This window comes from Oxyura jamaicensis, chromosome 5, assembly GCF_011077185.1.
Source record: "Oxyura jamaicensis isolate SHBP4307 breed ruddy duck chromosome 5, BPBGC_Ojam_1.0, whole genome shotgun sequence".
Taxonomy (NCBI): Eukaryota; Metazoa; Chordata; class Aves; order Anseriformes; family Anatidae; genus Oxyura; species Oxyura jamaicensis.
The window spans coordinates 31,439,566-31,465,846 of NC_048897.1; the positions used below are offsets into that span (position 1 = coordinate 31,439,566).

Here is a 26,281-nt window from a genome sequence, read left to right on the forward strand (position 1 = left end):
CGCTGCACCATTCATGCCCCCGCCGCCACCGGCATCGCCCCGCCGCCGCCGGCGGCACCGGCACCAGCAGCCGGGCTGCCCCGCTGTCCCCCGGCCTGCCCTCCGCCGCGCACTGCCCCTCCGCCGGCCTCGCCGCCACGATTTTATACCTCCCTCCCATGACGTCCCCGGGACGGGGCTCGGCCGGGGGAGGACGGCACCGGGGGAGGGGGGGAGGTCCAAGCCCGGCCTTCGTCCGCAGCACCGCGGCTGCGGCGATCGCCGCCCGCCCGTCCGCCCTCCGCCACTCCTCACCCCCCCCCCCCCTCGGCTGGGTCCCGCCGCCGCCGCCCCCCGCACGGCCGGCGGCACCGGGCACCCCCTGAGCCCCGCGGCCGGGCCCCCCGGCAGCGGGGCGGCACTGGGCGCCCTCCGACGTGGCCGCCGCAGCCTCCGCGACGGCGGAGCTCGGGCGCCCCCCGCTGGAGCCGGGCGGGCAGCGGCCGGGCCGGGCCGGGCCCTTCGCGGTGGTCCGCGGGGGCGCGGTAAAAGCGGCCGAAAGCGCCCCACTGAGCCCCCCGGTGCGGTGTCTTGCCCGAGGGGAAGGTGGCCGCGGACCCCCGGCGGAGGCAGCCCCCAGCACCTGCCCCTCTCCGCCCGCCGCCCTCCGAAGGGGGCCAGCAGACAAAATGTCGGCCCCCGGCCCGCCCCGCGGCCTGGGGCTGCCCGGAGTCACCGCCCGTACCCGGCCCGCACCCCGCTCCTGCCCCGGCTCCACGGGGCCCCTCCGGGAGGTGGGACGTGCCCCGAGCCCCCTGCCGGGCCTTGGCCTGGGGACTTGCTGAGGGAAGCTGGAGAGGGGCCTGGAGAGTTGGGGTGGGGTGCCCACTGGCTGCCTTCCCAAAGAAAGCGGGGGATGAGTTGTGAAGGTGCAGGGGTGGAAACACCAGGGCATGCCTGGGGTCCTGCTGCGGGGTGAGCACAGCCAGCTCCCAGTGAAGACACTGAGTGTGGAAGAGGTGCAGTGGGAATCCGTGGGGCAGCTGGGAGCGTTGGACTCGAGCAGCGTTCCCTGGGGACCGCAGGCTGTGTGACCTTTCAGAGAGGAGACTGAAGGGCAAGCTGGGTATGGCTTGTGTGTGCTTTGCTTGAAGAGCAGTGTGGAAAGATGGTTCCTCAGAAGACCAAGCAGGCAAAGGTGGAACAAGGTCTGGTGGCTCTAAGATGACTTCAGGCAAACCAAGACTGCAAATTCTGAGCACTGCCATTAACTGTCTGCTGGATGGGGATGGGGACGGATGTTTCTAACACTCATGAGGCGCTTCTGAGATGAATTCTGGATCCTTTTCCACTCTGGGATCTCCTCTAACCAACGTGTTACATAGCTAAATGCAGTAGAACTGATTGCTTTGGACTGCAGCAATCCATTTGCTCCAGTGCCACACGGTGAGTTATTAGTTAAGACGGAGATAAGTGCAGGAATTATAAGAGATTATGAAAGGAGCTCCCCGATGGCTGGTCCTGGGCCCAGTTTTCATTAATGATCTTGGCACGCTGAAATGAATGTGCTAATGAAATTGGCTGCTTGTCCAAAGTTGGGAGGCTTTGTCAATACAGGGGAGGACTGGGATATCCTATCGGAGGGGGTGGGTAATTCTGATGGAAAAAATGGATGAAATTCAATAGCAGAAAATGTGAGATTAATGGCTGTGAGCTGACTTTGCTGTTGCGAAGTGGGGTCTTACTGCTTGGGAGCAGTAGCACAGAAGAAGGATGTGGGAGCGGTGCCAGTTCCAGTATCAGGCCATTCACTTCCTGCTCAGTGTGTTGAACTTTGTAGGTTGTGAGGAGGTGGAGAAGAAGCTTCATGGTCTGACACATGCTGGAACCGCTGCTGGTGGCTGTGAACAGCAATCACTAACAGGTTTACACATCTTGGACATGCTGGGATCCAGCTGGGCTGAGGGAGAGCCTCACAGGGCTACCGAGCGCGTGAGTATCGGAGGAAATATTTGACACTTGCCAACCCTGCCAGGGATTTATCAGTCTGACCTGGGGCTGAAGTAACTCAAACAGCGGCTGTTCTTGTGGAGATCAAGACAAGCTAAAGCGTGGGCCTTTTCTCTCTACCAAAGCCCCTGCTTCCTTTCAGAGGGAGGAATCTTGTGTCTGAAGCTTCACAATGGTAGGAGGTACTGGCCCAGAACCTCTGTGAATAACAATATTTGTAGTTTTTCCCCTCCACCAAAAACCCTTAGAGATGGAGCACGCATTTTCAAGTGCTTGGAGAAAAAAACTGCAAAAAAAAATCAAAGTGAGGTGCTTGGAGCTGCTAGGGTGGTGGTAGGGTGGAGCAGGTATGGCAGCTACCATTTGCTTGGTGCTTTGCTTCCCAGTGGGAGCTTAACATTTACGGTGAACTGTCCTGTGCCAAAACCAGGAGTCTGGCTGGCCTCATCATGCGAGGGGTGAGGAAGAAAGGCGCAGCGCTCTGTGTCACTGCTTGCTACTCAAGGTGCCCCACATCCCATAAATTCTGCAGCTGACTGTGAGCTGCTTGACAAAACGTTTAGCCGCCCTGAATAAGGTTGTCATTGTTCTCTCCCACTGTAGTGCTACCATGTGGGCTTTCCACCACAGCTCTAGCTTTAACTGCATGTGTATGCACTTGCTTTAAAGGTGGGCCAGAAGCATGTGGGAATGCTCAAGCGTGATTGCTTTCCCAGACTCTCCAGGCTTTCTCTTAGGCAGAAGGAGGACTAGACACAAGCGCTATTCATAGGTCCGGTCAAGAAGTAATCAACAGCAAACAGTGCTAGCAGGGGACTTTGTTAGTCCTATTTTGTGTGATTGGATTTGGGTTGAAACCAGATGGATGGAGTCCATGCTTAGGTGTGAGAACTTGTATGTGAAAGGAATGCTTACGTAGTTCTTGCTGTTCAGAGGGGAGGGGGTGGCAGCACTTTGATTTATAGTGGGGACAAAGCCGAACAAGTAAGGCAGAGTGAGAGTTGAGAATACACTGGAAAAAAGAAACCCAGCCATCACAGACCTAAGCTGAACAAAAAGGAGCTGCAGAAAGTGGTTTTAGACAGCCACAGAAGGAACAGAAGTTTATCCTGTTCATTCTGTCTCCTTGGTTGAGTAGGGACTGGTCTAGGTCCAAGATCAAACACAGAGGAGAATTACTCTGTTCAGAATGAGTGACACTGACATTTAAAGCAAGCAAGATCCATTTTAACCACAACACAGAACGAGGGATGAAAACTCTTTCTCCTCTGTTGTCTCCCCAAAGCAGACAAAAACATATCAGTGTGGGTGACAAAGCCCATTCTGAGGAGTGGATGTGTCTGTGTGGGAACACAGAGAGAAGCAGGGCAGGACAGATTTTAGGCTTCATTCTTTCTACATATCTGCTCTTCTCTCCCAGGGAGAATTTCTGAAGTCAGAAGTGAAAGTTCTGGGGCAAGGCTCACTTCTGCAACTGCTCAACTGTCTTCTTTCCCACACGTGGACTGCTTCCATCACCCTCCTTCAGTCAGCCTGAGACTGGTGTCCCTGCAGTGGCAGCACCCTGTGTCTCTGGGAGCGGCTGGGATGTGCTGGTGGGGACCAGGGAAGGATTGCAAATAGGGGGCTGGGAAGGGACAATTCAGGATGAGCGAGCTCATGGGTCCTGCTGTTTTGTGATCTGTCAGCTTGAGGTGGCACCCTTTACTGTTCCTGCCCTTCCTCCAGTAGCAGCACCCCACCAGCTACCTGTTTGGGGTCACAACTGGCCAGCGACTGCCGCTTTAGCAGACATTGCTGTGGATACAGTCACACCCCTCTTCGGGTGCCATTTTCTGAGCAAGAAGCCAGCCATGATGGCACACCTGTACTCAGACAACCTGTAGTCAGTTGCTCATGCAACCTGGGGGCTGCAGTCCCTTCCCTCTCCTTGTGTCTGCACAGCCACAGCTCATCAGAGGAGTGGATGGGAGATGCAGGGCCATATTCCTGTGTGGTGGAACATGGGGCTGGGTGAGAAGTGCCCACTCTACCTGATGGGTACCCGAATCCATAATCAAAAGAGAAGAGCCAAATATCTGGAAGATAACGATTTCACAGAGCCTAACCAGCCTGGCTTCAAAAAAGGAAAATCACATTTCACTTATTGAATTCTTTGAACATGTCGAGGTTTGTAAAGAGAGATAGTATCTTTTATTAGACCAATTGATACTGCTGGAAAAAAACAGACAAGCTTTCAGGCACTTGTATGTTTTTTCCCTGGTTATATCTAATGAAAAGTTACTACCTCTGCCTACAAATCTTACTTCACTTAATCCTTAGATCATCGCAGTCACTGCATGACTACTCAAAAATGCCAGTGAGGGATGGAAAAGGGGAGAACTGACACAATTTTTTCAGACTTCTTAAATTCTTCAGCCAGACCATGAGCTTCAGCTGAAGCTGAGCAGGTAGGTATGGGGTGTGATGCCTCGCCTCTATTACAAAGTATTCCTGCAGGGCTTAAAGCTGTAGGGTTACACGGTCGCAGTTTGTCGCTGGTAACAGTACAATGAGGAGCAGCCGCGGCTGTGAGGAGCGGCAACCGCAGGCCGCCTCCTCCCCGCCCCGGCAGCGGAACTTCGGGCAGGGAGCCCGGCGCAGCCCGGCTCCGGAGCTCCGGCCGCGGCTCGGTGCCGGTTGGCGGCCGGTTGGAGGCCGGCGGGGCGGGCCGTCTGCCGGAAGCACCGGCGGCGGCGGCGGATGGAGGCCGAGCGGCAGCGGGCGGCGGCGCCGCGCCGGGCGGGGGTGAGCGGGGCCGGGGCCGGCCGGTGGGAGCGATGGGGAGCGCGGCCCCGGCGCGGGGAGCGGCCCCTCGGCCCTGTGGCCGGCTCCCGAAGCTGCCCCGTCGGTAACCGTGTGCTCCTCCCGCTTCCCCTCCGCCACAGGTGCCGAGGATGGGCCGCCGGGCACGCCAGGACGTCCCTCCGGACGAGAATGGCAGCAGGAAGAACTCCTCCTCTGCGTCTGCCGGAGAGGTGGGTGTCCTCCCGGGGGAACCGGAGGTGTCTGCGGTCCTGGCCCTGTCCCCCCGGGAGAGTCTCCGTGCCGTCCCGGAGTCGTTCCCCCACGGGGTGTTTTGCCCGTTGGAGTTTATCCTAAGAGCCAGCACCCAAGCGGCTGCCCTGCCCCTTTCCCCGTGTTGCTTTCTGCACGATGTGTGGTTTTCACCCAGGCTCTTCCCTGCGGCTGTGGTTTCTCAGATCCATGGAGAGTTGTATCAAGCAGCCTTGGGGCCTCTCCCTCCTATACGTGCACATCTCCCATGGGTATCAAAATAAGAGCAGGGTCGTAGTTTTGTTACCACTTTTGCCACCATCCATGGTAGTGAGGCAGAGTACAGGTAAGCAGATGCCTTTCCTTTGAACTTTGCTTTTGCTAGAGCCAGAATACAGCTTCTGGTGGGCAGTATCAGGTTTGTACAGCAACATTATTTTTCCTTTTGTCCATCCACAGCCACAAAGGTCATGCTAGGAGCCAACTTTGCAGCATGAGACTTTGTCTCATGGACAGTCGTGTGCAAACTCAGTTCCCGCTTGGCTCTGGAGAAAGACTTGTGTTCAGGTTCTGTTCTGGCAGGACCTCTTTGGAAAACAGATTGTATAAAACCCCTCTTTCACAGGAGGGTGAAGCAACATCCTAGAATACCCAGAAAGATAAGATCTGAACCCTTTTGATTCACTCTCTTGCTTAATGCTGCAGAATCCTTAAATCCTGGAAGTTTGCTCTCTGATGTTCTCCACAGTACAGCATCTCCTGCTGAAAGGAGCATCTATCTGTCAGGAAATGACATACAGACAGTTCTCCCTTACACCTTCAGATGGATAAAAGTGTCATCAGACTTCCAGCACGCTGACAGTGGCATTTGTTTAAATGAGATAATACTTAGCTTTTTGCAATACCAGTAGTGTTCTCCAACATATTGTGTTCTTGGTTTCTTTGAACTGCAAAACCACTTTGCCCCACTGGCTACCCTGGCACCAACTGTGCTTCAGGCTTCTGTGCTCCCAGCACTGGGATGGTCTGTGTTAGGAGTGGGTACTTCTCTGATACTCTGTGTCATGACAAAACTCTCACACTGAGTAGCTGCCTCCCAGTCATCTGTGCCAAACCCTGTATCTAGGGGTTGTTTCCCTGGAGTCCCTGCTATGCTGTTGAAAACACACTGTTACAGCTCCTCTTACAATTACACCTCATGTAACTTTTTTTATTCCCCGCTGGAGAGAGTATGCTGTTTTCTCTTTTAATAGGCATAACAGAATCGTCTCCTCCCACCTATGTGCTCTTCCTTCCCGGGTTATGTTAGGAGCTCAGGAAGAATTCTGTGAGGGAGTTTCTGGAAGGAGCGAAAGGCCCGTGCTCAGAGGTCACCTAAACTCTGCAGAGTTCATCCTCTGATGTAGCAGTACTTCTCTGCCACATGAGCAAAAATGGAGTGCTCTGGTTTCTAGGGTTAAATCCCTTTCTACAGGCAAATCAAACCAACTGCTTTTGGCACGGTTGTGGGTACTAGAGAATGAGGAAGAGCATTTACAGTAGGTGGAGTAACTGATACTTGCCTAGATGTGATGCCCAGCCTCATCCTGGCTGTTTCATGTGACTAGCAGAAATTATTCTAAAATTTTAGCTCCTGCATACTAAGAAGTTGAATGTACCTTTGCAGAAGTTCAGGAGGTCTGAGGTGATCCCCTGGGCAGGCTCTGTGCTTCATCAGTGAGCCCCACGAAACTCCTGTTAAGCAAGGGACACAGGGACCCTGACAGCAGATGGTTTTGCCTGTGCTTTCCTCCATCTGTCCTTGCAGCACTGGAAAGACTTGATGGGAAATGCCAGGTCTGTGCAAAGCAAATTGAGCTCTTTATCCACATCCAGTAGTAGGATCTTTTATTATTTAAGTAATCAAAATAGCAGTGGGGCCTATAGGTAAAGAAAGCCTTGAAAAAAACAGCTGGTGCTGAACGTGGGTGTTAACCTTGGTTAACCTCCAGATGAAGGCGGTTCACTGTCAGATTGTTCTCTTGTGGAACTGCCCATCCTCATTTATGGACTGATTCCCTGGTTAGAGACCAAGGCATGTTGTAAGGGAACTGACTGACTGTACCTTACTGCAGTTGTACTTCGTGCGTCTCACACCACAGCCATCCTAATAGCTGTGAAGAAATCATAAAGGTTCCAGTCCTTGGGCATCCCTGGAGAGGACTAAGAAATAGAATCTTCTGACTGAAGGCAGTGAGCTTTTCAGCAGCAGAAGGGTGAGGCCTTCCACGCCTTAAACCATTCAAATATGTTGTTACTGGATCTTAACCACCAGGAAGAAATGTTTGTGTCAATATTCTCCCTTCAGACAGTTCTTTGTTGCTAAGTGTTGCTGTTAACTGGAAACCTTGGAGCTACTGGAGGAGAGACAAAATCTACTATGTATAAGCTTCAGCCTTTTCCTTTGCTTCAGAATTGGAGGCCTTTCATACACAGTCATATGTGATATTAAAACGAGCATTTAATAGATCCAAGCTTGCATTTTCCTTCACCCTAGGTTGGCAGCCACCTTTTACTTTTCTGGAAGCTTGGCCTTGGCTTGCCTCCAACTGGTGGGGTCAGCCGTTACAATGGACGTTTCATGTAGTCATCTGGTCATCATGAAACCTTTTCAAGGAACCTTCCCAAAAGAAACTCAAAATAAATAAAAACCATACTTTTTTTTTTTTTTTTTTTTTTTTTTTTTTTTTTTACTAGAACTGGCCATAGTGGCCAGTAATTAAATTAATCACAGGAGGTTTTATTCCTATTAGTGATTTTGAAGACAAAGAGATTTGTTCTAAACCTTTGCCTATTGACACCTTCATGGGCAGTTTCACATTCAGGATAGTGATTCAGTTCTTGGTTGTTCCTCAAGGTTTTAAAACCGTTTAAGATTCATCTTGACTTCTTCTTTTTTTATATTTCCATGTCAATCCTCTCAGCTTCCACCCAGCTCAAGTTTTTGGTATGAACGTCTCATTTGTTGTAACGTTCAGGTCTTTTCTTGACAGTGAGAACCATGCTGGATGTGTTTTCCAGTCAGAGCAGCTTGCTTGAAGGAAGCAGAAAGTACCTGTCTGCCTATCTGCGTTTCAACATTTGGGCTTATTACAAGGAAATCACTTTGAGGTGTGAACAACTCATTTAACGTAATTAAAAATATCTTTGTTTTCAAATCAATATGCAAATCTTCTGACTTGGAGTGTAGATCATCAGATTACTGCTGATTTCTTGTTGACCTGGACTCTTCCAAAAGAGACCCCAAACAATGGTACATCTCATCACCTGTCTGTCTTCTTTCACAATTGTGTTGTGAAAATCTTTTTCCTAGGGCACAGCTGCAATCTCTTGTGCCTTGTAGCAGACTATATGTCCCTCAAGCTCTATAAAAATATTATAATATCTTGGTATTTTTTGGCTGTCTCTTGTATATATATGGTGTTTACTCTCCCCCAATAAATTCCTTAACTGTAGGGGTGTCTCTGTGGTTCCTCTGACCAAATTTCTATTTGATAATTCCCATTCCTGTGTGAAAGCATCTGCATTACCTTCAAATTCAGACCTCTGGCTGCTCAAAGAGCTCAGTGTCAGAAAGCTCGTAGCCTGCCATTGATACACAGAGCATTCCTGCCTTTTCAGACCTACAAGTACTAACAAACAACATTGCAGCTATGTATTATTTCAAGAGGCAAGAAGGAACATGATTATTTGCTGTAACTGGTGCAGTCAGCATCCTCCTGCAACAATGGCTGTGCGTGTTCCTGGCCTTTAGAGCTCCTTGGCAAATTAGCAGGCACTTCTTGGGCACCCTGGGGAATATGCCGTAAATGGGAATTCCTAGAGATAAATCTGCTTGCAGCATGCCAGAACTCTGCATTTCAAACATTCATTTTCAGAGAGGTAATATATCAATTTTTCCATTGGGAGGCCTTTCCCATCCCTTGGCTTGCTGTGTTACTTTTCACTCATCTTGATGCTATCGGGTTTCTGACAAAATCAGACAGACTCAAGCTGGCCATGTTATTTGTATAATAGGAGGGGCAGATCATATAAAGAGATCTATTGAAGATCTTTTCTCTCACATTCTACCAGGGCTTCTGGACGCTTGTGTAGAGTAAAAGTCAACCCTTTTTCCTGGCTCTAGCATTACTACGTCCAACAGCCTGGATGCTGGCTTGATGACAGCCACCAAAAGAAGTTGTTCAGCCAGGTTTGGAGCTCTTGATGGGATTGATTTGGAAAGCTGAGTGGAAAACCCTTTCATTTAAATATATCAGCAATTTTTTCCTTTTCTGTGTCTCCTCTCAGCAAGAGTGAACTATGCGTTATTCCATAAGAAATCAGTATGCAAAAAGATTTTCATGTTATTCTGCTTCCGGTCAGTTTTCTTTTTATCCTACAGTGACGGGATTTTCTGGAGACTTTGTCCAAGAATTCCTTGGGTTTCTGCCTCTTACGAATTCAACATGGTGTTGTTGATATCCATCTGGCAGCACTTTGTAGATCCTCTGCTTTTAACAGGCAGTGTATCAACCTGAAGGGTGAGGGTTTTCCAGGCTATGCTGAGCGTATCTCCATACAGGTAGGACAGGGTCTCTTTCACTTAATGTCAAGGTTTGTTCAAAATCATTTAAGATCCCTGATGATCTTCTTCCATGTGTTTCACCAAGGCCTGCAGAAAGTCTCTGTGCTCTCACTTCTGAAAGTATGTTCTTCACTTATTGTCCTACCTAATATCTATAAGCCTGCTTATACAGTTCTGGTCCATGGGTGGTAGTTAAAAATGAGTATTTCTGTGCTGCAAAAATATAGGCAAGGTTTGTGCAGACAGACAAAAGCCTGAGCTGCTTCCACTGCACGTTGGAAGGATGTTCCTGCAGGTGACTTTTGCAGAGCAGCTATTTGGATTTCTACCACCCAGCTTACAGACACTCATGGTAGTGACTTCTGGCCACGTTCCTGAGGCTGACATCCAAGCTGCATTTAAATAGTACGCTGGTTATCTAACCCAAGTGAACAAACAACTACACAGCAGTTGCTGAGGGTGGAATCCTGGTGGAAGATTGCTCAAAGAGGTGGTTATTTAAATGCTTTTATTTAAATGCTTTTTCAACACGTGTTGTCCAGCTCGATTTCCTTCAGTGCGACTGTGAGTCCTGTACTGCCTGGGGTCTACATCCAGAGAAGTTTAGATCATGTTGGGCCCTGCAGAAGCCTTTTTGCTCTCAGGTGGGAGAACAAGGGGCCCCTGGTTGATAGATACACAGTTCTGACACCAGTTAGGTGAATCCGATTTCATTTACACTGCATACTGATACGGCCACTTCTGTACCCCTGCTGCCCTAACCTGCATGTAGCCTCCCTCTGTTCTTGGCACAGTAAAACCGTAAGACCAAATGACAGCACAGAGACCAAGTGAACTCAAGTACCAAAACACTTTCATCAGAGGTGTATGGAATTTATAAATTACATGACTTCCCTGTTACAGAGGAGAGGTGATGCAGTCCAGAAGAAACATCAGGTGCGTTAGCATAGTGGTTCCAGCCATGCTGTGCATAGTTTTAGTGCAGAGTCATGGAATATATATTATAGTCTCTCCCTGAATTATGTGAATGCTGTTATTCTAGGATTGTGTAGAGATTACCAGATTCTTAAATGCCTCCTCCTTGCATTTGGTGCCTAACAAGTGGTTGCTGCTGCTGCTGGTTCTGGCGATCTGCTCATCAGTACGGTTCTCAACCAGCTCACAGGTTTCACAGTGATTAACAGACTGCTTTACTGCAGTTACTCATCTGCCCCATAACTAAGCTGCTCCCTTATCCAATGGGGTTAACTGAAGTTCGTGCCCTTACACAACACTATTGTCAGCTAAGGCTAACTTATGCTAACAGCTACAGCTCCTGCTTCTAGTGGAGGATCTGACTTTGGTTTGAGAAAGTGTCTCCTGAAAAAAGGGGTGCAACCTGCTATGGTGTGTAACGCCCAGCACGACTGGTCTGGCATCCTTTGTGGGCTCTGGCATGGTTGCAGCGTCTATCCATTCAAACCTATTTAGCATCCTATGTGACTAAAAAACATGGGATATCTCATGCTATTAGAACTAAGTTCTCCTCTCACTTTCATTTGTAGGTTTTTTTTTTTTTTTTTTCCCTTTAGTATTCCTTTCAAGGATATGACTGCTGGCAGACTTTCCTGCCTCTGCAGTCAAACAGTCATGCTTTGTAGTATTACAGTTTGTAGACGCATAAATGACTGTGGATATAAAATCTTACAACAATGGGATCAACTTCGCACTGTGTTCAAGCGATGAAGGTTGCAAAGCATGTGCTGCGGGACAGCCATTCACATCGATCTTCCAAGCTATTTTGAGCAGAGTTCTGTAGCTTTTCCTTTTAACTTCTTTCTCTCTTTTTCCTTCCTTATCCTTTAGGATGAAGACCCTGAGGAAAAGGCTGACCATGTAAGACTAGAGGCTTTCTAGATAGATGCTGGCTCCTCTGAAGGGGACTAGTAGGACCAACCTATTTATGTGTCTGGAGACTACCTTAGGAGGAGACTTGACTCTAGCACTGGAGAATAAGATAAAATCATTCCTGAGATGCAGTACCTCTCCTGCATCCTCTGTTCCTATTATTGACAGATTTATTGTTGTTGTTTTTGTTTTTAATTATCTTTCTAACAGCTGCTGTTATCAGCTGCTGCATCTTGTACTGAGGTCACAGACCTCACTAGAAAGATGTTCTATTTTCATTTAAAAGTCAGGGCAACAATTAGCTAATGAAGTACAGAACCTATCTGAGCCTACCTAGATGCCCTGTCCACTATGTTTAGCTCACTCCCATAACATGAAAACTTGTCTTAAGGGTTTATGGAGTCCTGCTGGTGCCCCAGACGAGAAGGCCAGCTGGTAGTAACAGGGATGTGTGCTTTTCTATTTCCTGTGAGTCCTTCCTTTTTACTGTACCTGCTCTGGAATGCTTATAGCTGTGGTTAATGGGATAGCATAGTGCTTCTTACTGCCTCCTGCTACACTTGCTCATCTTGCAGCAAAGCTAAAATACGTATCGACATTCATTTGGCACTAAGAAACAAGGTGGTGCTGTTCAGAACAAACTATGAACTAGTACCTGTTTCTGTTAAAGTCTCTGTGCTAATGGTCTTGCATCTTCTGTGGGATGGAATTGGTGTTGCTGAATTTTCCTGGCTATAGTAGCTCTCTTTATATGTTAGATAATTAAAGCATCCTTTCCCATACACTCTTTCTGCTGAAGCACCAGCCCTGTAGCGGTTGTGTACTAGACACATTTGTGAAGTTTAAAGCCCAGAAAAGAAACCTGTATCAACCATCTCATTATTTCTGGCCTCAGTGGGGTATGCTTATTGCAAGGAGTTAACACTATTCAGATTATCTTGGTAGTGCCAGAGATGATACTGTAAGAAAGATCCACTGAGTTTATTAATCAGTGATGGATAGTTCACAACTGTATCTAGAGCACTTTTCCATTTATCAGGCAAAGAGATCTCCTGTGGATGGTCTAGCTTTGGGGACTGGTTACCCAACAGATTTTTTTCCTAATTTTTTCCTAATTGTGACCTAAACCTTCTTTTTTATATTTTTACTTCACTGTAACCAGTCCTTACAGTCATTTCTTTGGAACTAATTCCACCTCTGTGCCTTGCCCTAATTCGTCGATTCATGAAGTCTGCTGTACTGAGTGGTGGCTGGTCACATGCTGCGGGTGTCTTCTTGCTCCTGGCTGCTAAATTTCTTCAAAACAATTAAACCGATGTGACTTCTGCGTGAGCAATTGTTGTTGCTTCACGGATGTTGTGCAATGGTCCCTGGGAAGGAGATTTTCCATAGTATGAAGCGATCTCCTCTTTGAAACCCCTCTGTCTGAATAATTCCTGCACCATTTATTCAGGCTTATGCTCTTCAGCAGCACAGTCACAGTTGAAAGTATTTTTACACTTGTAGGTGCCTGTGAAGGGTAACAAACTGGTTAATGGAGCACTCAGAAATCTGACTTGTAACTTTTAATACTTATGACTTTAAAATGCTTACTAACTTCTATTAATTGTATCACAAGCCACTTCCAAACTAATTAATAGTGGAACTTTATAATAAAAAGAGTGATCCAAAACTTGTTTAGTTGCAGTATATCCCTCCCTTAGTCATTGCCTGGCCAAGCTGAAATACTTGGCTTCTTGAATCATCTGTCCGAGGTTGGCCCCTTTGTCCCCCTGATGGCTCATGCAACCCTTTTCTGAACTCCCTTTGGGCAGTGCTGAGTGTTACAATCTGAACTCTTCCTGGATTTGGTCCCTTTCCTCTTGCTGCTGTGAAGATAGTTTGTGGCTGGCCGAATAGCAGCAAGCAGCCCCATCTGTGCTCTTGATGTGAACGTACCTGCTGAAGTCCTGCCCTCCAGCCATCTGCCTGCTCTGAGACTCATTTTGCATCCCCTGGCAAACCACTCATCTTGCATCTGAATTTTTGCCAGCTGAATCACTCATTTGGCTGCACCTTCCAAGGCTGCCTGCGACATTTAGCCAAAGGCTGTAAGGCTGATCAATGGTATAATAAAGGGTGGATCCTAATATCTCAGTTAATTTGCAGAGGCAGAATAAGCAGGAGGAGTACAAACATGGCTGGGAGCCAAGATTTTTGCTGGGTTCTCTTCCTGGCTTTGCCACAGATTTGCTCTGGGGCCATGGAGAAGTCCCTTCTCCAGTTCACTTTAGCCCCTGCCTGAAATGAGGAATAGAACTTGGTGCAGGAAAACAGTGGGGATTCCCTGAACACAGATCCGTGGAGGAACTTAGATCCCTTACCCTAACAGTAAAATCCACTATTTTGGCCCGTTTAGGTCCCCACACTGTGCGGTATGTAGACAATGTCAGGGTGGGACCGTGGATTTGTTAAGGTGGTAAAGAGTGACTGGGGACTGCAGTGTGTCTGACACCCTGCTCTTCTGCAGAGTCCTGGCATCTTGGTGAGAGCTGTAGGAGAGCAAGCCCTTGCACTAGCAAGGAAGGATCCTGGCCCCCATCCTGGTGCTTTGTAGCCATCAGCAGTGGAGCTGGACCTTTTACGTCAGGGAGCACCAGGGATGGAGGTGTTAATTTTGATATTGTAGCCACATGTTTTATGCGTAAACTCAAAGGTCAAACCCACCATCTCCTTTCCAAGCTGGAAGATACTGATTTTCTTCCTCTCTCTCTCCTCCTGACAGATGTATCAAGTCACGTTTCCCACTTCCCTAGAAAATATTATGTCTAATGACAAACCTGTGAGCTGTTCTGGTCTGAGAAGGCTCTCAGTCCCTTCTCTTGAAGCTGCTCTGCTTTGCAGAAGGGAACTGAAAGAAGTTTTGGGCCACAGGGAAGGACTTTCTAATCTCAAGGTAACAACATTTGAGCACGGAGACATCTGGTTTAGTCCTCGTGAATCCAGCTGGGACTTGGCTCTATAGTTCTGTTTTGGCAGGCATGCCATAGGTAGCCTTGCAGTGTTTCATGGGCTATAGCAGGGAGAACACCTGATTTCTGACCTGTAACTAGGTGAATGCTGACAACACCTGATTTCTGCCCCATAACTAGGTGGATGCTGACACTTATGCCTCTTTATCACTCAAAGTTTGAGCAATTACATGCTTTAAAGCAACAGTTGCAAAGAGAATTTGAGGATCTGACCTTTCTAGAGGGTCAGTGAAGTCCTTCTGTAGCTGTAGGTCCCAGAGGTTGCTTTTTAGGTTAAGACGACATGTCAGGAACAAACATTTTCAATGAGTGGCTGTTGGAAGAACAATTATCAGATGTTTAAGTCCCTGAAATGTGAATCCAGTGGTTGGCTTATTTGGATAGGTTTGTGCATCTGCATTGTAAAACACAGTGCGGATGACACGGATCCCCCAGTGAGAAGCAACCTGCCCCAGCTGGGCAGTGCTGCGGGGTGGTACAAGCATGGTTAAAAGAAGCAGCTAAAGCCAGAGCCTTTCCAGACTCAAGCTGACTCACAGGGATCCTGCTTGCAGGTGTGTCTGCACCTGCGGTGTAGACATGGCCTTGGGCTTTGTATGATCAGGGCCTTTAATCAGAGCGGTATTTTCCTGACCCAGTTCTTACCCTCGCACAGCGGTTGGCACCCAGCTCCAAACTCTCATTGCTTTGTCTGGTCTGGTCTCAATCTGCCTAGCAGCCACTCCCCAGGTGATCTTCCCCGCATTTCCTGCCTATGGCTCAGAGATGTGGGACGGAGGAGCCTGACATGGTGCACTCAGCTGTGGTTTACTGGGGGACGTTATTTATGCAGAAGTAGGCACTGTCCAGCCACTTTAGTCAGAGAGTTTGTTACCTAAGAAGACCTAAGAGGACCTGTATAATTGTAGCACAGTCTTGTAGCCCTTTTGGGATTCATGGCTTGCATGGCAGTAAGATCTAGGGAATGGTGGGCAAAAGGTTCACATCCCAAAGACACTGCAGTCTTACTGTGTTTTCTCTAGCATCCTGTTCTCTCTTGTGATCTTCAGCTTGTAGAACAGCTCTCACCACGGAATAGCTACTTTCTTTGTATGGTTTGTTGCCAGGGTTTGCCTTCTCAGGCATGCAATTGGGAGCGGGGTGGACTGGCAGTAGGTAGCTCTTGAAGTGACAGGCCTTTCTGGGAACCTGGGAGGGCTCTCTGAGGCAGATTTTCCTGTGGCTGGTGCACGTTTTGAATGCCATTTTTGCATGTTTGTCCTGGGCTGGGCTGAATTTGTCCCTCCGTGTCCAAGAGTCTCTGTCCTCTGTTTGGATTATGTTAATAAACACCCTCCACTGATGGGAACTGGCATCCAAGGAAGCACTGGCTTTTTTACCTGCTTTTTTTTTTATAGGGATTGCGTCTTTTCTTTTTCATTTTTTTTTTTTTCCCAGTGGTCTTCTGGTTGCTTGTAGAAATGCCGGACTCCGAGCCTGTTCCCGGGGACCGCTCAGCTGGAAGTTGGCCAGATTCTCCATGAGGAATCTCAAAAATGCAGCTGAACTTTTGTTCCCTAATTAGGCCAACTTCCCCAGTGTGAGCCCCAGCACTGTGTGGCCCGGAGCTCCCCAAGGCCTTGCGCTGCCTCTCTCCCGTGCACCCCAAGTGGCTGGCTGGCAGGGCAGTTATTTTCAGCTTTCTGAGGTTATCTGCTAGCCTTCTGATGACATCTACTGAAATAGCATTTCTGGTCAGCCATGTTTCCCAGCCTTTCTAGCCGTGTCCTTCCTGCTTGGCTACCTTGATGTGGATTAGGGACAGACCCTGACACACACATAGAAAATATTTTTATTAGTAAAAGCTTTTCCTTTTCTTTCCACACACTTATTTCATGCTTTGAATTCTCACAGACCCACCTGAAGGAAGCAAAAGAATGGCAGGAGTGGTGTAGATGGATGGGAACGCTTCTGTTAGTAGGTAGCACAAGATGGCAGCAAATTGGGTGAGAGATGTTTCCGTCTAGGAGGAACAGAAGGGGCATAGCCCTGTAACTGTGGGTTGTGAGGAATTTCCACCTGGTGATCCCCTGCTCACAGAACTAGATTGTGGTGTGATGCTGTGGTGGTTTCATGCAGGAAAGAGCAATGACTCTTGAGGCAGATTAAGGTGTCGGATACTGCAATGTGCCAACTTCTCAGCAGATACACATGTAAACAGACTAGTTAGCTGGAGCTGACCATTGTTTTAAGGGAGAAACTCTTGACGACTCTTTAACAATGAGCTGCTCCTTTACCTGCTGTGGTGGACGATGGAGAATATTTGAGGCCCCCCAAGAAATGTTTCCATCTCAGGAGCAGTTTCCCTTATAAAGGAAGAATGACACATCGTGGAAGAAATGAAAATCCAGTGTTTTCTACTAGGCATTTAAGACATGCAGAAGTCCTTGGAGGGGATTCATCACAATCAGATGTGTTATTTCTACTGTCTGTGGATGTGATAAAGAGGGCTAGCAGAGATGGGCTACTCTTTGCAAATAAAAGTAGACTTGCCTAGATCTGGGAATTGAACCTTTTTTGATTTCATTTGTGCTCTGAGATCTGTGTGGATTGTGAGTGTTATGTAGCTGCTTAGAAGCTATTTGACTTACAGCTCCTTAACTGGCAACAGTCAAAGCTAATTAATCAGGCTTGTTCGTGAACATTTGCTTTTCTTCAGTCAGGGGCAACTCTGGCAACCTACTGGAGAACAAGAAGCTCTAGTCTGGACATACTCCTTTCTTTCTGCTCCATGGTCATTACTCGGTGAAAACAGGACACACACCATGTATAAATCTCACCATGTTTTCATAGGGGCAAAACACAGATCCCACACATTTTAAGGAGATGTACTGCATGACAGAAAGATCCTATGTCCTCAGCTGCATACTGTCAATGTCGTTTGAGTCCCTGCTTCCCTGCACAGGGTGCTGGCTGTTTCAAAGGAGTTGTCATGTTGATGAAGGTAAATTAATTCGTATTTCCAGACCCTCCTGAGAATCTGAGGGACCCAACATGTCCATAATCTGCCTGCGTTGTGGTGGGTCTTAACAGAAACTTTGCTGGATTCTCAGGACCCACAGAGACACAGGTTAGTTGCTTCTGTGAGGGAAGCGATATCCAACTAGCACCTTCAAAACAGCAGACATGATCTGACAAGTATGTTGGAAATTTCTGTCTTAATGAGGAAGCCAAATTAGAATCGAACACCTGTCTGATAAGAAGGGGCCTGACTACAGATAAAGAAGAAGGTAGCGTTTCTGCATTAATGCAAGGGAGATGGAATTCAGGCTCACTGAGCAAGGCCAGTCATTTTTCAAAGGGAGAGATAAAATCCTGATTACAGTGGTGGTATGAAAGTGTTGGGAAGAAGGCTTGGGAAATCCTGCTTTCATGAAAATGGCACCGAACTGAATTTCTGAGAATAAATAAAATAAGACCATGGCAACATGCTTGTAAAAGCAGACAATCTGCAGAAACTAAGGTAGGGAAAATCTTCTGGAGATAACCGGCAAAACTTAAGCAGAAAAGCAAACCACAGCAAACAAGTGGTTAGTTAGTGGTGTGGATGAGAGAGGACACTGTTGTCAGGAGCTGGTGGAGTCTCAGTGTTTTGAATGCTAAATCACTTTGGATTCATAGCTTTGTATAATAAAAGTCTTGCCCGAGATATAGCACATAGTACCAACAGGTGCTAATCATTTAAAGCCTACAGTCTTTTTCATCAGAAAGGTGTGTTCAGGAGCACACCTGCTCCATTACAGAAAAACTACATCTACCATTTCTGCCCTGCTCCCTCTGGGCTTGACATTCTTCTCACTTTCTGCCTCAAGCTCTTGCTTGCAACTGCAAGGTCCCTAACCATGACCATATTATCGCCATGCATGGCATTGCATTCTCAATTGTAAATTACATTTTAGAAATGGGAAGGCATATGAAGGTAAGTTTATTTACTTGACAAAAGTGCATGTGGCGTGTGACCTTATTATGGCACTTTACAGACAACTGACGAAGAAAAACTATTTATCCTCAGCTGACAGTTAACATTGCCTTTCCTGTTGCTAGTGCTCCTGTGGGCAGTTCAAAAAGAATTGCCTGATTTATTGCAAGAGGAATAAAAGGCCTGTAGGTATATGTGAGCTGTTTGTCAGGGTCTGACAGACATTCACGGTTGCCTGATGTGTATGATCGATGGGAAAACATTATAAAACTGGGAAGATGTTGGAATCAAGCCCCTAATCACAACCAAGTCACGTCCTGTGCAAGCACTGGGGCAGTCATTCTCAGCACCCTTTCATCTGGAGTGCCCAGCTTGACTTATCCTGGAGTTAAATATTAGTTTTGGGGATGGGGCTTTTGAAATTGTAAGTACACGGGAATGCTCTGGAGATGCTGTTTTCCGTCAGCCTTCTGACCAAGCTCTTTGGTGGCACGTGTGTAACTCGGTATGCCTTTGTGAGGAGTTGTAAGGGAACGTGGGCTGCTGCTGATCTTGGGGATGGCATGCGGGGAGGAGGGAGAAGGGTTGTTTGCATGGGAAGGATCGGCGTGGGAGGGAGTGTGTTTTTGAGGTAGGGGTGTGTGTAATGGGAATAGGGATGTTTATGTGGGCACGCACGCCCATATGTGGTGTGTTTTTCCCCTTTTTCCTGGGCTCTGGGTGTGTCCAGATCAACCGAATTCAAAATGCTCCTTTTTTGGCACTGCAGCCTCTTCTCTGGTTTGGCATCTTAAGAATCTGGGGGAATCATTTAAAGATCAGAAAACTCCATTCACTTGGGCCCCCGAAGGCTTCACATTCTGTGACATGGCCATTCCAGTCGGCTGAGCTCTGTCCCCTGCGGATGAGCCCATATAAGGAGGCTGTTTCCTGCGTTTCACGCTCCCTGCCTGTCCCTCTGCCCTCCTGTGCTCCCTTTGCCGAAGAAAGCTGGTATTTTGGGACTGCGGCTCCTGCCTCATTCCTGCTCCCTATTTATTTTTGGAGAATGACTATTTTTGCTCCTATCAGGGAGCTATGCAGGGTCATGCCCCCTCCCTGCAGCAGGCAGCGGCTGCCCCTGGCAGGCTCTCTTCATTTCCCACACTCACAAACAATGCTTCTGCTTCAAGAAATAAACACGGGAGACCCCTACCATCAGGGGTTAGCTCAGTCCCTTCCTCATCTGTGGCAAGAGACAATTTGACTTTGGCTCGGGGCTGACCCTACCACACATGCAAGCTCCCCTCTGTCAAGTCAGAAATCCTCAGGAGTCACCCAGTCCATTCCCTTTCTTATAAGCTGTGGGAGCCACATGTCCCCTCTCCATTTCCCTAGCTTAGACACCTTTGCATTTACCATGTGTTCCTCACTTTCAGACATCACTCTACCCAATTATCCCTTCTTCCAATGGTCCTTTCACAGGTCTGTGCAGCTGGGCACCATCAGTTGGGAGCTACATAAACTTAAGTTCATCCATTGGGTTCACCTTGCTCCTCTGCTTTCACCACTGCCTGCCACGCAAAACACTGAAGCCGCTGCTGTACGAGGCGCTTCAGGCAGGGGGCTGAGCCCCAAACTGCAGAAGACGCTGGGCAGCTCCCACACGGTGCACCCAGTCTTTGAAAATTCCCATTGTAAGCCCCAAGCTGAATGCTTGTCTTCTCTTGCCATGCGGCGGAGTGCCACACAAGACAGTGCAAGAACATAGCAGGGAGTGTCTTTAAGCTCCAAATGAACTTTCCCTTCAGCATTTCAGAAGTGGTGGTGGTGTTAGCGTTCGTCTCCCCTAATTTTAGAGGTCTTTGGTGTGTCTGTCCGTATCTGAACTTTTTGTCTAACTTCCTATTCTAGTCAGGGGAGAAAAGCAGACACTTGAGGGAACAATTCCTCATCTAAAATGAGTTGTCTAAAACGTGTGCTGACTGACCTGTGCCCTAGCAAACATGTAAAATGTGATGCTCCCAGCTGAAATGTGAGTATAGGTAATGAAGGTGTTCCTGTGAAACGTGCCTTGAACAGCACATCCCCTGCGGATCAAATCTCCTTTTTGTCTTGGGCAAGTCAAAGGCACCCAGACCTGCAGCTTGTCAAGATGTTGACTAGAGTGGTACATCTTTTGCTAACAAAGACACTTAAAAAACTGTCCTGCAATATATCTATTCTTTTTATTTATGATTAAACAGCATCTTAAACATTGTGTCTCTGTTTTGTAAGTTGCTACTTCACTATGTGTGAACCTGGTGTCAGAAAAGACTTGACTTTGGCTTGACTGGAGCTGGCTGTAACGTGTCTCTTCTCTTTATTAAAGGATCCACCACCCAAACCCCCACGCCGGCAAGGAGGCTGGGCAGATGATCCTGTACTGGCACCTACCAAGTGAGTACTCACCTCTTTTTCTATTAAGAGCTTAGGTATGGATTAACTGAACATCACTGGTTGGGCTCTACTGCCGTAGGCATTAGAAAAATATTTCTGAATCTTGCAGATGGCCTGTATCTCCACCGTCCTTGTAACTCCTTGAAACCATTTGAAGTGTTGCTCTTGCATGGTTCCACTAGAAAATGCTCTTCATAAATTGATACTTCTATCTGGGCTCAGAAGCGTGTACACATCTGTCTGCGGGAGGCGGTGTATTCCTCACCTGGTGTAGTAACTGGAAGGAGCCCAAGAACATAATGAGCATGTTAAATACAGGAGCTGGTGGGGTGGGATTTGACTGCCTGCGTCCTTTCCAGGAGAGTGACACATGACAGCGGCCCACTGACAAGCGTGCAATGAACAGTTCGGGATTTAGTGATTAGCCTTGACAGTAAAGGTCGAATTTGTCAATGTGTATGTTTGTATGGGGTTGTGCTATAATGGAGATGGTCAGAGAGAAGAGATGGAAGAAAAAATTGCACAAATTGTGTAATGTATGTTGAGAAGCCTGATGCTTATGAAGGACATCTAATAGAAACGAAATACTCAGACATGCTAATAGAATGGGTATCAAAACTAAAAGACAGTTCAGACTAGGAAGAGATTTCAAGCTATTAATTATTTTTCAAGCTGTGAAGTTACACTGGTGTTATATTTTCTATTCACTGAACTGAAGGCCTGTGCCATGGTGCGGTATGAGATTGCTTGTATATATTAAGGCCTGTAATAAGCGTGTATATGTCTGGACATGTGCTTTGGAGGCACTCAGATTTCTGGAAAAGTTATATATTTTCTTTTCTGGAACCCTGAGAATGGGACAGAACATCCAGAGACCTGTTATGTAGTCAGTATTTCTTAGGAGGTGAGAAAGGTTGTCTATATTCTGGAAAACAGTAATTTTCTGGGAAAATTATCACTCTTTGTTTGTCTCTGAAGAATAAATCAGCTCTTTGTAGAACCAAGTAGAAGCTTTATGGAAATGTGATAGCAGAGAACAAGGGTGAATTGCATTGCTTAGGAAAAATAAATCATGTAATTGGTGGATACGTGAGGGACTGGATAGGAGCTAATACAGTTATTCAGGACTGAGCCTAATGTGCCCTGAAGGACAGTGTGTGGGTTCCTAATGTAATGGCACTGTGCTGTATGCTACTCTAGTATGTTTTCCATGGTTTAACTTCAGCCTCATCTGATAGATTGCAGTAGCTGTCAGTGATACTTCTCCAGCATCCCAATTGCATGGTTTATAGATACAGCAGGTGCTTGGAGTAAACGCTCCTACGAGGCTGGACACAATTCAGCTGAAGAAGCAGAATGGGAACTAGGGGGCTGCAGACCTTTCTACCTTTATGACCCTGCCCAGTGGGATGTGAGATGAAGACGTGCCCCTTGCTCATTCATGCATACAGTCTCATCCTTTATCTGACAGCATTCTCTTCCTTTGTATTAAGAGCTTTTATGGAATACATTTTATGATGGCAAGCCGTGTTCTGACTTTCTTTAGGGATAATAGGGACAAGACTTTTGTACAATCGTTTCCCTGACAGTTCTTTCCTTCAGCAACAGATTGTCAACAGGGTGATCTCTCTCCTTCTCTCCTTCTCTTCCTCAGAGAAGTATGAGATGCTGGCCTGTGAGGCTGTCTTTGTGACATATCCCAGAGTAAAGCCTTCATGTGAAAAGTCTGAGTCATCGGCTGATGTCATACCAATGTTGCTGCAGCTTTCTTGTTCTGTTTTCTCAGGCTTTATCTCTCCACAGCTTTTCTACCAATTTGACTCAGTTTGGAAGCCCATCAAGTTGACTTGCTCCAATTTCACTAGGGGAGATGTAATTACACTAGAATAACATGTTTCTTTTGATATATCTGATGCAGCTATAAGGAATCCTATGGCAGTGTAACTGAGCCTACACTTGGGAAGTATACTGCTTTCAGTATTTTTTTCTAAGTAATTTTGAACTGACAGTATTGAAATCTGTGATCTTTTGCTTAGAAAGAAAGGGTGAGCAGAGTGGCTGCAGCTAGATTTTCCGTGTTGTGTGAATATGTTGTGGGCCAGATGGGATACTGCAGCCACTTGTGAAGCAGTCTTGTCACTGTCTGTCTCTTCTCTTCCCTATTCGAGGTCTAAGCTTTTAGTTCTGTTTCTGAAAGATTCAGCCAGTTGCAACTGCATACTTGTTGCTTTCCCTGCAGGGATACTTAAACTCTTTTCGGCTGTATTTCTAGTTCCAGGTCTTATCAGTGTGAAATGACAACTTGAAATTGTTCTTTGTATTCCCATTTGGGACATGTTAGAGTAGAATTTCATTTGCAATGTGGTTTTCTGTTTTTTTTCTACCTTTGCTGCTCCCTCCTAGTCCCTTACCTGCCCAGATCTTGTCATACCTAGGTAAACTTGCAGATACTCTCACCATCTTGCTGGTTCCTTCCATCAGGCTAGTGCTGTCTCAGACTATTGCAAGATAAGAAGAGGAGGAGACCCCTTAAAGTTTCCCAGCCTGTAACTGGTTTTAAAATTAATTTGCACAGATTGTGTGGAAGTAAGATAAGGTAATTTTATCACAAGTCCCCATAGCATAGTGTCAGATATTTAAATTCCCAAGAACTATTGAACTATTGAAATGGTATTTTTTTATTATTATTATTATTTTTAATAAGTTTTCAAAAGTCAAGCAGAGAGAGATTTCTTTGGACTTCCAGTACCTCTGTAAAACGTCTGTCATTACTAGGAGTTCAATTTTGTAAATATGGGGAATAGTGAGCACTGCAGATAAGTGTCTGAGCAAACCCTCAGACTTGACCTCTGCAATCAGCAAATAAATGGTGCAAAGCAGTGACAGAAGAATCTTTTTTTTTTCCTTACTGACAGGGCCCTCTGCAACTGAATCTGCTGTACTTATTTTAATTTGTACAGAGAGAGAACAGCTCTCTGTGAGAAGAGGCAGTCCCCTTGCTGCCCCAGCAATACTGTAGCCGCAGTGTTACAGGAAAGGGGACCAGCCAAGAACCTAGGCAGCCACTTGGGTCCTAGTACCCTGCTGAGATTATATAAATAACAGTAATTACATCAGATTTTTTCTAGAGAAGCAGCTCTCCAACCACTGGATGGAGCCCAAGTGCCATTCTGAAGGCTGTGCTGATGTCCTTAATGACATCAGCGTTGACACTTGTGACAAGCAAAGCAGAGGTTTTATTGTCAAGTTATCTCCTGCATCAGAAGGAAGAAACACAAAGTGCCTGCCAATGGGAAAAGGAAATGGGAACTCAGTTTGGCACACTGGTGAGGATTTGACAAAGGAGAGGTGCTTCCAAGATCCGTTTAATTCCAGCTTGTGCTGATCTCATCTATCAGACTTTACTTATAGCTGATTATCCTTATAGAATTTCTTCATTTTTTGTCCCTGTTAGTAAGTTTCTTTATTTCTTTTTTTTTTTCTTTTTTTTTTTTTTCTTTTTTTCTTCTAGGGACACTTGCAGTTTACCTGGGTCCTTGTTCCCTTTGGTCTTGAAACCTCCCTGTGGTGAGACCCCTAAATTTCATGCAGTTCTCTAGGCAGCAGCTGGGGTTGTTGTGGAATAAACACAGCTCATTTCAGGTGGCCCTCTAAGCAAAAGCAAGTGCTGCTTTCAGGAGGAAATCCCTTCCAGCACTTGCACATGTGTCTCCTTTCTTCTATAGGGATCCTGCCATTTTAGCAACAGGTGCTCCAGCCACAGCTGAAATCTCTCCTTTCTGAGGGGTAGGTCATACCGAGTTGGAATAATCAAGGCTTGTTTAGGAGAATGACCAGAACAATTTAGAATGTGTTTTGGTACTGTGTCCAGGAATGCATTTCTCAGGAAGGTAGATATCAGGGGCCTGTCAGAAGCAAGTGGATGCAGTTGGGGTGACCTTTAGAGTGGAACAGCTTTGGTAACCCAAGCAATGTGTAGACATAATTTAGGGCTCTGGAGGGTGGGCAGTGGTGAGATTGCACCCTGGAGCTGGAGGAAAGTTATTTAAGAGATTAAGGTTTTTTATGATTCAAGGTCTCTAGAGGTAGCTAAAGTTAAAAACCTCCTGTTTCAAAAAGATGGGCTTAAACTATCCTGTGTTGTATCTGTATGAAATGATCCTCAAGAGTGTCTGGTTTATAGAACCTCTGGCCATCCCTGTCTTGCAAGTGGGAGTAGTAAAGTGCTCATGAGTTTCTCTATCTGGTGTGGCAGGGGAAAGCTCATGTCATTGTGTCTGCCCTCTACTCCCAGTCCAGCAATGTTGAGATAAATCTCAGGCTGGGCTTCCTTGTGACGCTGCCATGTTAGGAGCAGAGCCAGGCTTGTGGCTGTGGGGAACACAGCAGCCTCCCTCTGCATCCTGCAGCCATCTGTGGATGTCCTCAGAGATGAGAACAGTAGAGGTACAAAGGCTTGAGGCTACCAAGTGAGGGGGCACAACTTAAGAGATGAAAGAAAAGGAAGTCTGATTAAGTTTTGTCTTGAAGTGTCTGTTTTTGGGTTTGTCCCTGCATTGATCTGCAAGGGAATGAGGCAAGTAATGGCCCCTTGGGGACCTTCAGGACTTTCCTCTCAATGTCAGCCGTCATTTTCAATCATCCTCTCCCTCCCAGCCATTAATTTTGGCCCAGGATCATGGGGACTTGTCCATCTATCACTCCTAATTGACACTAAATGATCTGTCAGTTTATTGATGAACGGCAGGAGTGGAATTGTCACAATATATTTTACTTTCTAACAACTCCTCCTGACAATTTTACCTTGTCCATCTCACTCTCCTCACATAAATCTCCATTGGCCTCTCATTCCTTCTCTTGGGCTGTTCTGGTGCCAGCCGCCTCCACACCATCGGCACGCATCAAGGACATCAAGATGGCGGTAAGCTGCAGTGTGCAGGCCCAGGGTGGGTTTTTTCCTCTCCTTCACTCTCCCTCTCCCTCTTTTTTTTTTTTTTTTTTTTTTTTTTTTTTTTTTTTTAATAAGCTGGATGTTCCGGGAATGCTAACAGGCTCTTGTCCTCTTGTTCCTCCATGTCATTGCTGGGGTGAGCTCTCCTTGGTGTTTCTGTTTAGACTCAGTAAAGATAACTGGCAGAAAAATGAAACTCCCTAAAAGACAAAAGAGTCACCTGAGAATCCCTCAGTAGCATGGCTGTGATGGGGGATTTTTTTCCTTTTAATCCTGCACAGTGCGACTTGCAAGGGTTTCCTGCAAAGGGAAAATGCTAGGCTTATGCCCATATTTGTGTCTTTGCAGTGCTCAGAGGAACCTCGAAAAAGAGTTGGGCTTTTCTTTTCTTTTCTTTTCTTTTCTTTTCTTTTCTTTTCTTTTCT

General features: G+C 46.8%; 1 protein-coding gene across 2 annotated transcripts in view; it reads left to right on the forward strand.

Annotated features, from left to right (window-relative positions):
* Nucleotides 1-4,731: 4,731 nt before the first annotated feature.
* The window catches only part of IFT43 (intraflagellar transport 43), a 46,553-nt gene continuing 25,003 nt past the window's right edge, over nucleotides 4,732-26,281 (forward strand). Inside the window, exons 1-4 of one of the 2 annotated variants that reach the window (XM_035327652.1) lie at nucleotides 4,732-4,776; nucleotides 4,917-5,006; nucleotides 11,477-11,506; nucleotides 20,838-20,905. In XM_035327652.1, the coding sequence (XP_035183543.1) occupies nucleotides 4,732-4,776; nucleotides 4,917-5,006; nucleotides 11,477-11,506; nucleotides 20,838-20,905 (233 nt within the window). The remainder of the gene's footprint in view (nucleotides 4,777-4,916; nucleotides 5,007-11,476; nucleotides 11,507-20,837; nucleotides 20,906-26,281) is intronic. The other variant, XM_035327653.1, reaches the window with a different exon arrangement.